This window comes from Schistocerca nitens, chromosome 5 (assembly GCF_023898315.1).
Source record: "Schistocerca nitens isolate TAMUIC-IGC-003100 chromosome 5, iqSchNite1.1, whole genome shotgun sequence".
NCBI classification, from domain to species: Eukaryota; Metazoa; Arthropoda; class Insecta; order Orthoptera; family Acrididae; genus Schistocerca; species Schistocerca nitens.
The window spans coordinates 323,632,216-323,644,479 of record NC_064618.1 but is presented as its reverse complement, the minus strand read 5'-3'; the positions used below and the strand labels follow the sequence as shown (position 1 = coordinate 323,644,479).

Sequence of the window (12,264 nt, the reverse complement as noted above, 5' to 3'; positions counted from 1 at the left end):
CTTTCTGGAAGAGACTGCTATTGGTGAAGGTGATGGTGACGATGAAGTCATGTCCGGTAATGAGCTAGCTCTACTGGAGGGTGCAGATTTCGGCAGTTTTATGCATTTAGATGATAATCTCACCATATTTTCAGAACTACAGAATGAGGAGATTGTTGCTGATGTATGCCAACAACACAGTGATGATCAAGAAGGTGGACCATGATGGTTATGGAGATGGTGATCATGACTTGAATCTTGAAACACCTAAACTAAGTAAAACTTTTAATGTGCAATCAATGTGTGCAGGCATTATATCAGTGTGAAAAGTCATGAAAAAGCTCAGAATGCATTAATAAGTTTTAAATGAGGTGTATACGCTTAATGCTTGAACAGTGAGACTACCCAAATTATCTGATTTCTTTAAAGTAACATCAAGTTTAAAATAATGTATTTTCTCTTTAATACTCTATTTTTGTGCTTTTTCAAAGTGCCAAATTACAATGCCGTATATAATTTCCCCAAAGAGGGCCAGATAATATTTTTTCTATAACTGTTCATTTAATAACGGGCAGCATCTTGATGTCGCCAGTTTCCACTCAAATACATCTGCTACAATAGTTTAACTATTTTTTGTGTGCAGAACTGCTTGTAGTTACTTTGTCATTCTTTCTTTCTGGTGTGTCATAAACTCCATGTATAGATTGTACTGGATTGCCTATGCAGTATAACAGTTCATCCCTTGATACAGTACATACTGCACTGAAAGTTTTAATGACAGTGTTTACTGTAAATTACTTGTAGGACTGATAAACTTGAATAACCTTGTACATTATTTTCATGTGATAAGGTGGCACAGTGGTGAAGACATAGCACTCACTGTCAGGAGGAGCAGGGTTCAAATCCCCATTTGGCCGTCCTAATTTAGATTTTCTGTGTTTTCCCTAAATTGCAGCTTGGAAATTGTGAGACAGTTCCTTTGGAAAGGGTACAGCTGATTTCATTCCATATGCTTGCACAATCCAAGCTTATGCTTCAGCTTAATGATTTAATTATTAACAGGACTTAAAATTTTTACCTTATCCCATTTTTAAAATTTTTTGAATCCCTATTTATTTTGCTAATTGTAACAGGCACAAATCTTAGAAGTTTTATTTCTCAGGAGTCGTCTTATATATAATTACATAAAAAATTAGGTACTCTGATAGACTATAAAGTAGTGCTTACAAAGATGGATACCATGGTCATACAGTTACGTCAGTACTAGTAGAAATGCACTGACCTGAGTCCAGTATCTTCAATACTGCATAGAACTAGTGAGTTAATGTAAATGTCATCCTTTAATTTATTTGTATTGTTCTGAGTGTAAATTAAGTACTACATCATTTTGTTTGGTATTCTTGAAACGATATAACAAAGAAGGTTTTAAAATTCACAGCTTTCAGGATGTAAATGAAAACTTCCAAATATATAAAAGTTGTAAAGAACAACTGTTGTCCTCTTTCGACATCCAGTCTGTGGTAAGGTTAAGTATAGTACATTGAAATTCCAAAGAAACTGGTATAGGCATGCGTAATCAAATACAGAGATACGTAAAAAGGTAGAATACTTTACTGCAGTCGGCAATGCCTATATAAGACAGCAGGTGTCTGGTGCAGTTGTCAGATCGGCTACTGCTGCTACAATGGCAGGTTATCAAGATTTAAGTGAGTTTGAACGTGGTGGTATAGTCAGCGCATGAGCGCTTCTCCTAGGTAACAACGAAGTGGAGATTTTCCCATACAAGCATTCCATGAGCGTACACTGAATATCAGGAATGTGGTAAAACATCAAACCTCCGAATTTGCTGCAGCTGGAAAAAGATCGTGTAAGAACGGGACCGACGATGACTGAAAAGAATCATTCAGTGTGACAGAAGTGCAACCCTTCTGCAAATTGCTGCAGATTTCAGTGATGGACCATCAACAAGTGTCAGCAATTGAACCAATCAAGGAAACATCATCGATATAGGCTTTCGGAGCCAGAGGCCCACTCATGTACCTTTGATGACTTCGCAACACAAAGTTTTATGCCCCACCTGGTCCTGTCAACACCGACATTGGGCTGTTGATGAGTGGAAACATGTTGCCTTGTCAGACGAGACTTGTTTCAAATTTTATCGAGCAGATGGATGTATACAGGTGTGGAGATAAGCTCATGAATCAATGGACCCTGCATAACAGCAGGGGACTGTTCAAGCTGGTGGAAGCTCTGTAATGGTATGGGGCATGTGCAGTTGGAGTGATATGGGACCCTTGATGCATTTAGACATGACAGGTGACACATATGTAAGCATCCTGCCTGATACCTGCATCAATTCATCTCCATTGTGCATTCTAATGGACTTGGGCAATTCCAGCAGGACAATGCAACACCCTACACATCCAGAATTAATATAGAGTGGTTCCAGGAACACTCATCGGCCACCAAGCTCCCCAGACATGAAAATTATTGAGCATATCTGCGATGCCTTGCAATGTGCTGTTCAGAAGAGATCTCCATCCCCTCATACTCGTATGAATTTATGGACAGCCCTGCAGGATTCATGGTGTCAGTTCCCTCCAGTACTACTTCAGACATTAGTCAAGTCCATGCCGCATCATGTTGCGGTAGTTCTGCATGCTCGCATGGCCCTGCACGACATTAGGCAAGTGTATTGGCTCTTCAGGGTAAAAGTTACTGTTTAATGTCTTAAGGACAGCTTCTGTGAGATGTAAATCCCATTTGATTGAAGTGCAGAAACTGGTATACAGCCTGCCTTTATTTCAACCACATGGCAGTATATTGTATCTCCATCAGTGTTGCAAGTTACTGTAGTCCCTTCATAGAAACAGTAAAGTACCGTAGTCATTGTCAAACTCTGCAGCTATGAAGTTGTTGGTGTAACCCACTGTATCATCAAATTTGTCTTTGTACCTCCATTTAAAGTCAGTGATGATGTTTCAAACTGGAAATTCCGCTATATTTTTAAAATGAAGAGACTGAATAGGTTCAGAAAGAAATACCACCCCCCCCCCCCCCCCACACACACACACACTACTATTAGTCTCGCAAGTTGGTGTGTTTCTGTGTTTGACAAGGCTGTACAGGAATATCTGTAATTCACTAGAAGGCATATAGATGTTTGAAGAGACCCAAAATAATTGTTTTGCAAAAGCCCTCATTTTATTTCACTCATGACACAAATAAATTGCACTGTCTGTCATTTTAGTCAGGTTTGGTGTTACATATTTTTTTTCATTTGTAAGAAGATAATAAATGTGTAAAAATTATAATAGAATAAAATGTTATATAGTTCTGCTTCAAAGTGTCTGTATGATCATTCTATTTTGGAGCAAAATGTATCCAATATACTGTAAATAGCTTCATTGTTTCACATGGCACTTTTTTGTGTACCTTACAGAATTTATTACAATATTCTTCTGTTGAATGACCTGGTATGACACTGTATTAGTAATATTTGCACGAGGTTAGATGTATCAGTAGTTTTTTCTCTTTTTCGTCATGAATGTTTGCAATGGCTGTTTTATTGAAGTGCAAATAATTAATTAAAACAATTTTATTGAAGATATTTTGTTAATTTTTCAAGATAATGTGATTATTTATGGTTTTCTAGATGTGTTTGCTTTATCTTGGATTTTTGTTTACCTTTTAATAAGTGAAATAACTTGATACTTGAAGAGTTATGTTTCATGCTTACATCATGCATGACACCATGTACCATGTGTAGTAGTTTATTTTTTGTGCATTGACAGTCATGGCTGCATTCACTGTCAGTTTTGCTTGTGGAGTGGTTAGTTGCTCCGACCAAATAATTTTTAATGTATATGTAACTTTTAACATTTATTGTAAAACTTTGACTGAAACTTGATGCCAATAACAATAGAGCTTTGTTGCATATACATGAAAACAAATGTTTGGAAAGATAATTTGAATTTTGCTTTTTAACTAGTTTTATCAAGTGCAAAGATCATAGTGTCAGATAAGCAAAACGTAACATAAAATATTATTTTGGAATTAACCTGTAGTACCTTTGTAGTTTTCTTTGTCAAAAAGTGAACTTCGGGGCCTGATGTTCTGTTTGAAGTTATAGTTGCTTGTTGAATACAGAGAGGATAAAAATGAGGGAACAGATTTGAAGAAATATAATAGTCTTTCTTGCACTAGTAAGCAATGCAAATACGTCACAATAATTTAGCAGACTGCTGTTTTGGTTTTTGAATACTGCATTATAAATTCTTAAGTTTTCAATTTATAACGTCATGAATTGTTTTGAATGTTAATTTGTGTGTGGAGATTACCCGTTTTTGTTACTAAAATTGGCGATAGCAATACTTGCAACACATAAAAATGCATGTAACTGTAGGTGGAGAAGTCATTTCTGTGTAGTGACACCTATCAGATGAACATTACACAGCAAAGTGATGTGTTTAGGAAGTATGGGATACAATTTCCAGTACTAACGATAAGACAATAATTGATAAAACTCAGATCATCTTTCAAACAGCTGCGTATTTTGGATATGGGCAGTAAATATTTTGCTTGCTCCAAGGATGATTATTTCTTGACCAAGCAGAAAGAAAAGGAGGAGGAGTTGCAAAGTGATTTGGAGAGAAGGTGCCATACAACACCTGTGGAGTCCGAGGCAATAGTTGTTCAGTCGATGACATTGTATTCTACAAGAAAATGAAAATATAGTAAAAAAAAATCGTGTTGTACATGTTTTTCTTATTTTCTGAAGGCAATCGCTTATGCCATGGGCATTCTAAGACAACATACTTTCCCTTTAACTAGCCTGCAACATGATCATTTTTATGTAGTCACAGTTAAAGATTTAGTGTACACTCACAGGAACCTCTGTTAATCAGATTTCAACTCCTCATTGTTTGTTTGTCGTGTAAAAACCATGTGACACTAGAGCTAGAATTGAAAAGGTGCTTGTAAATAACAATAATCGTTTCTCAGTCACATGTAACTGAGATAAATATAAAGTACAACTAAATGATACTATGTCATATGGAAAATTTAAAGAAAATACTAAAGATAGTTTTTGTTATGACAGTGGAAAAGTGGTATGAAATATAATTAATGACTAAGGGACAGAACAGAATAATTTTAAAGACAAAACTCTGACTGTCAGAGAAGCACTTAGAGAGTACTGATGTTGACTCCTTGTCTTGAGCTTCAGAGCAGTTATTTAACCCGTTAACATATGCATAAAGCCTTCTGAACCTGTCGTGTGAGACCTTACAGCTATGTTTTACTCCTTTAGGAATGTGAGCATTTGTTACTCATAATGAATGTGATTTTGATGGTTACTTACTTTGAAGGTAAAATTTTATTAATTCCCAAAATGTCTCAGAACAGACTAAAATCTACGTAACATACAATTAATTTGGAGTCTGTGAAGAAGTTGCACCAGAATGAACATGCCATTGTTACTGCAATTTGTGTTCAGTTATATTGCTGTTCTTTTAGAACAGTACTTGTAAAACAATCTTAATAATTAATTGCACCTACACCACAGGAATTCCATAAAATATTTGATGGATCAATAAATGCTTAAAGTTTATCCAATTGTACATTTCTTAATTGTTTTAAAATTTATCCTTTTGTTTTGTTTGCAGTGATAACTCTGTTCGCTTGTGGAAGCTCCGCAGCAGGTACGACTTGTCACCAGATGGTGGTGACTGTGTCTGAAGACCAGTTTATTACTTGCCATGCATTCCTGAAGCAGCAGAAGTGGATCTTACTGATGAAGGGGTGGATGATGTTCATGATATGGTTACCACTCCTGAAGTGAACAGAAGATCTTTGTCATCCCTGAAAGTTTTGATTGTAGTGTTCTTAATGACATGCGTAATGCTTCTTATTGTAATGAAAATGAGAAAAGCCTTGTTCACTACTGAATAGTGTCAATTGTACTTTCCTCAAGTGCCTTAAAATTGATTTATATTTTCTAGTTTGCAATTTTATCTTTCCAGGTCCTCTGAACTGGGAAAGAAAATCATTATTTTGCTTGTCTCATGATTCTCCAATTGTACATTCACATGTATTGGTAATATGTGTCATGTTGAACATGAATAACAGATCTCACCGATAGATTGTCTTTTATGTGATCCACAGCTGACTGCTTCGGCATTGCAAGTTTCTCACAGTGTTAACATTTTGTCAGTAATTTGGAAGGCAGGGTGGAGGAACCAGATCTCAGGATTTTATGAAAGAGTACAGGCACATTTTTATTGAGACCGTAGTTCTGACATTCCAGTTTAATAACTTTAAAATAGAGCAAAACTGGCAAATATTTTTTAATTTTAGAAAGGTTTTTGTCTTTAACTGTAGCATCATTTATTTTCAGAATAAGTTCCTAAAATGGAAGATTATTTTCTTTGTTTCTTAATGACTTTTTCTCTTCTCTTTCAAGAAGAGGTATAAGACTGATACATGACTGTGAAAATGCCTATTATAAAAAGAAAAACAATTAACTTATGCAGTGTGCTAAAGTGTGATTTATTTACTGATTTTGTACTGTTATAATGGACATTTGTTTGTGATCTGTACCGCAGCATTATTTTATTTACACTTGTATTATCTTTGCTTTACCTGATTTTGTCTTTATAAAAAATGTATGTCAGCAGTCGTAGTTCAGACAGTGGTCAGAATTGCAGCTTACTGTGTCAAGCTGAGTGACTGTTGCTGTAAAATTGAAACCAATGAAAATCAAATACTGTAACAAAAATACTCATTGGTGATTAATAATTACTTTATTTATGTCTCATTTTATTTATTAACTGAACTAGTGAATTAATACTGTGTGATACAGTGTAATATTTGTATATATGGAAATATGTGTAAAGAGTGATTATTGAAGCGTTAAATACAGTATTATACAAAAAGTGCCTTTTTTATGTTACTTTTGAATTGGGATGAGTATGATGTTTTATTTATCTCCTCCTATTAAACCGTTGCGTAAAACGTAAGATGAGATCCTGAGCTGTGGGAAGTCGGTTTATTCTTGTTGTTAAATGTTTTGTTTCTTTGGGATTTTATAGGTCAAAATGGGAGTAACTGGGAACAAAAGCAACACAATGGCAGAGTCAGGGATGCGAGGTGTGTCAGAACCAGAAGCGGTATGGATTTTGTTGGAAAAGGTAGCACAATTGACAGCAGACAATATGCAACTGAGAAGTGAATTGACATCTAAGAGTGAGTGGGAAAACGCATATGATCAGTTGTAGGCTAGGGTGCTGCAGCAGGAGATTGATCCAGCTGCTGCAAGTTTGTTTATTCTGTTTTCTGGCAAGGCATCTGAGGATGTGCTATTGTTTGTGGAGGACTTGGAAACTTCAGCTGTGATGAATGGTTGGTCAGACGAACAGTTGTTACATATGGCCAAGATTAGATTAACAAGTGGAGCGAAGACATATGTAAGGTGTTCTTAGGCCTTAAGGAAGGCAGGACAGTTTAAGCAGTTGAAGGAGGGGCTTTTACAGAGGTACAAGAAACAGAATAGTGCTCAGTACTTTAGGGAGACGTTGAGTACAATGTTGTAAGTGTGGTCGTACGGGACATGTGCAGAGACAATGCACCCAGTCATAAATAGTGGAAGAGGTGGAAATCAACAGTGTGAAGGATGGAGAAGTGGAGTTAGTAGAGGTGGACAATTATTAAATGGCAAAGGGGGTCTGTAGAGGTAGACAATTGTTAAATGGCAAAGGGGGCTCAAGACCCACCTAAGGGGGGCCCCCATTTAATTTCAGTGCTACAAATATGTATGCAGAGGTGGAATGTTCAGTGGTAGGATTCATAGTAACTAAAAAGTTTAAGATTTTGTTGGACACAAGGGCGCAAGTGTCAGGGGCTACTAAGAGTTTAATGGGCCGAAGGAATTTAGACACACCACAGTATAGGTTGCGTGGAGTGGGGGATAAGGTGATCACACCTTTGGGGTCAGTGCTGGTTGACTTTCGCATAGGGAAAGTCAGATTTGATGCATACATAGAGAAAGTACCATGGGTAAGTGAGGGCTACGACATCATCTTAGGAGTAGATTTCTTGCATCAACATCATGCCAAAATTCACCTCGGACAATGAACTGTGGAATTTGGTGAAATGTTATTTCAGCTAGGGGAAACTGTTGTCAGTGCAGAGCTGTCACAAGGGGTGTTCAACGTAATGAACAAACCAATTGAGCCGCATACATTAGCATTAAGGCTTAATTCGCATGAGTGTGTGTCTAGTGGCACTGGCTAAGTGGGTAAGTGTACAGTCAAATCTTCCTGTGGGTACGGTATGTGTTATTGAACCATTGGAGGATAACGAAGTTTTGGATCCTTTAGGTTGTTTTGTGAAACGTAGTATTTTACGCGTGCAAGAGGGAAATGATGGGCCAGTAGTCCCCATGAACGTGAACGTGGATAATTTTAGTACTTTGGATGCAAATTTCGGAAAAGGAGTTTTAGTAGCGAATTTTGATGTACCGGATGACGAATACTGGTGTTTGAGAGGTAGGTGTAGCGATCAACCACTAACTGCTGATGGAACTGCATTGTGTAACAAAGTTAAGCATTTGAAAGGAGTAGAAAAAGAACATATGGAAGAATTGTTGTGGGAATTTAAGGATTTGTTTTTACCGCAAGGGCCATTACCAGCAACTTCATTAGTTCAACACATGATACCAACAGGGAAGGAAGCACCTGTTTACCATAAACCATAGAGAATGCTAAGGTATTTGCAGCTGATTGGGGAGTATTTCATTGATCAGCAGTTTGCAGACAGTATTATAGAGCATAGTAATAGTTGCTGGGGAGCGGGCATTGTCGTTGTGCCTAAAAAAAATGTGGCACTAAGAAATACAAGTTCTGTGTGACTACCAATACCTCAATAATAAGACAATAATGGACGCATACCCCATTCCAAACATATTGGAGACATTGGATCACTTAGGTCAGTGCCAGTACTTTTCTACGATGGATTTGACAAGTTGTTATCATCAGTTAGAGGTGGCTCCAGAGCATCGCCCAAAAACTGCTTTCTCTACACCTGTAGGCCATTACCAGTACATCAGAATGCCATTCTGTCTGAAAAACGCTCCAGTAACGTTTCAGAGGTTGCTAGACAGTGTCTTGAGGGGATTGAATCCACGGCAGTGTCTTGTCTATTTGGATGACGTTATAGTGTTTTTCAAGTAGTATGGAACAACATAGACAGCAGTTAAGGGAAGTCTTTATGAGGTTAAGAGCAGCTCGTTTGATGTTGAGCCTGGAGAAGTGTCATTTTGCATTGGAAGAAGTGAAATATTTAGGTCATATCATCAGTAAGGACGGAGTGTGAACAGATCCAAGGTTGGTACAGGCTGTAAGGAATTTTGGGGATCTGAGCTGAAAACAATTAAGGAAGTGCAATCATTCGTCGGAATTTGCAATTTCTATTGAAAGTTCATGAAGGGTTTTGCAGATTTAGCACACCCACTGACACGTTTGTTATGGAAGGGTATGAAATTTGAGTGGACAGAAGAGTGTCAGAAAGTGTTTGACAAACTGAAAGAAGTGTTAACATGAAGTCCGGTTCTTGTGTTTACAGATTTTGAAAAGTAATTTATTCTAGAATGCGATGCATCCAATCAAGCATTAGGGTGTGTTCTTAGGACGGAAATTGATGGGAAAGAACATCCTGTAGCCCATGTGTCTAGGCAGCTGAATGCAGCAGAGAGGGAGATGCTTAGCATAATCTAAGGAATCACATATTTTAAATGTTATTTATATGGGAGAAAATTTATAATAGTGACAGATAATGCTGTGTTGAAGTGCTTGTTGGGGTTGAAGGATCTGTCCACTAGACTCGCTAGGTGGGCTGTGAGGCTTAGTAAATTCAACTACGAAGTGGTGCACAAGCCTGGGAAGAAGCACGGTAATGTGGATACACTGAGTAGAAAGGTGGAAAAAGTATAGGTTATGACCTAGCAGTATGGCAAGAATTACAGGACACTGACGACGATTGTAAATTGTATCGGACACAGCCACAATTTAATATGTACGACGATCTTCTGTGCAGGGAAATGAAGTTAGGGCCAAGGGTAGTAGTGCCAGTGAAGCTGAGAGATGAGGTTTTAAAAGAAGCACATGATCATGTGTTATCTGGTCATGGTGGGAGTAGAGCGACAAATAGGAGAGTGGCAGAGAGGTATTCGTGGAGGGGTAGGAAAGTAGATGTGGATGTATGTCAAAAATTATATACCATGTGCGCAGAGAGCAAATTTGAGTTGGAAACAGATACAGCTGCAATGATTGCCGGAAGCGACATGTCCATTTTCTAAGTTGGGAATTGATGTCTTAGGACCTTTCAGCCGAACACCATCGGGGAACAGATTCGTTCTGACAATAATAGACCGTTTTTCGAGGTATGTGGAGATGGTGGCTATGCCAAATCAACAGTCAGCAGTAGTCTCACAAGCATTAATAAACAACTGGATTTTGAAGTTTGGTGTACCGGAGACAATAATTACTAACCAAGGGACCAAATTCATGTCGGATTTAATGAAGGAACTGTATAAATTGTTGAACATAAAGAAGTTAAGGATGGGCACGTTGCATCCACAGGTGAATGGAATGACAGAACGGGTACACAGAAAAATCGGGAAGATGCTGAGTTTTTATGTGGGTTCATATCACCATCAGTGGGACAAGTATTTGAAGCATATTATATGCACATATAATGCAAAAATGCATACCAATACCGGTATGTCTTCATTTGAGGTAGTGTAAGGGCAAAAAATGCTGTCTCCGATTGATTTAGTGAAGCTACAGAAAGGAAGGACTGGTGAATATGTTTGTAAATTTGCAAGGACAATTCAGGATGTTTGGAAACAGGTGAATATGAAGGCTTTGGAGAGGCAGGAAGATGCAGTGAAGTGGAAAAGAAGTTTACTGTAGTACAGAGTAGGGCAATGGTTAATGCTGACCAGCCCCTACATGCCAAAAGGGAAAACGAAGAAGTTTGTCATAAGGTATCAAGGGCCATACCAAGTAGTTGAAACCACATCCCCCGTTAATGTTAAGCTTCAGCTGCCAACTAGAACAATGATAGTATACATTGGGCAGTTGCAGCCATTGAAGGGTTGTCCGGATGTGATTCCAGACATGTCACAGAAAGGGAAGAGGAAGAAAGAGAGAGCGGAGAGAGGTGTTAAGCACAGGGAAAACCAGGAAGATAGAGTACAGCAAGATGTACCATATGCTTTGCAATCCAGAAAGTAGTAGAGTATTTGCAATTTTTTGTTTTCTTGTTATGTATCACTAGGTTTGTGTAGATTAATTAGGCATTGTATTTTCATATGTTGTGTGTGTTTTTGAGTATTGTGAGCCTGCTGGGGACAGCATTCTGTTTGAAGAGGGAGGAAGGGTGATGGTAATGCCTGTCCTCAGATCACTGAAAAGGGGAGCGTTGAGCAAGTTTGTAGAAGCAAGAACTGAGTAGGTATTGCTGATCTCGGCAGTTAACAGCTGCTACACCAAGATGACAAGGGAGTAATTACAGAGCTGCCATAGAGGGAAGGTAACGGTATGTCCAACCAGGGTGATAAGTACCAATCCGGACATGTGCACGGTGCAGTTATTTTTAGCCAGGAGGAAAGAAATAGACTGTCCAAGGGACATTGTGGAGCCAAAATTGAGCTTGCAATGGGTCGGGATGGATTGGATTTTCTCCACCTACAGAAATTTGATAGTAGTAGCAAGTTGTTTTGAGCAGGGAGTATTTGCAGAAGTGAAACATATAGAGCTCGAGAGGAGTGGAATTTTAATCAATGGAACTGCATGTAACGTAATAGGACCAACCTTCCATCTGCCAGAATCAGTTTCAGGAGTCACACAATTGAATGTTACACAGCCACAGCTGTACTGGCCAGAAGCAACTTAAGAGATTTTGCCAAGGTAGAATCTGACATTGTTAAACTCTGGAGACAGGTCTGTTGAGATCTGTAAACCAGTTCATTTCAGAGCAAGAGGGGTGCAGATAAGCTGAACACCTTGTGCAGCATGTTTCTCAATATGGGGAAAGGCAACGACTAGTAACAATCATTTTGAGCACCTCTGTGCCAAGTGCCATTGCAGCCTTAACTTTGTTGTGTGTTGTTTTCATACTGATGGTAGTCCAAATCCCACTGGATTGGATACTGAGGATGTAAGACGGGCAGGTAAGGAGTTGATTGAGCTTTAAGTGGAATGGTCATCAATTAAGGAATTTTTA

At 38.2% G+C, this 12,264-nt stretch overlaps 1 protein-coding gene across 4 annotated transcripts in view; it reads left to right on the top strand.

The window, feature by feature from the left end:
* The window catches only part of LOC126260249 (kinesin-like protein KIF21A), a 532,099-nt gene extending 525,340 nt beyond the window's left edge, over positions 1-6,759 (top strand). For all 4 annotated transcript variants that reach the window (XM_049957568.1, XM_049957567.1, XM_049957569.1 and 1 more), the window contains one exon: positions 5,646-6,759. In XM_049957568.1, the coding sequence (XP_049813525.1) occupies positions 5,646-5,718 (73 nt within the window). In that variant the 3' untranslated portion in view covers positions 5,719-6,759. The remainder of the gene's footprint in view (positions 1-5,645) is intronic.
* Positions 6,760-12,264: the final 5,505 nt, after the last annotated feature.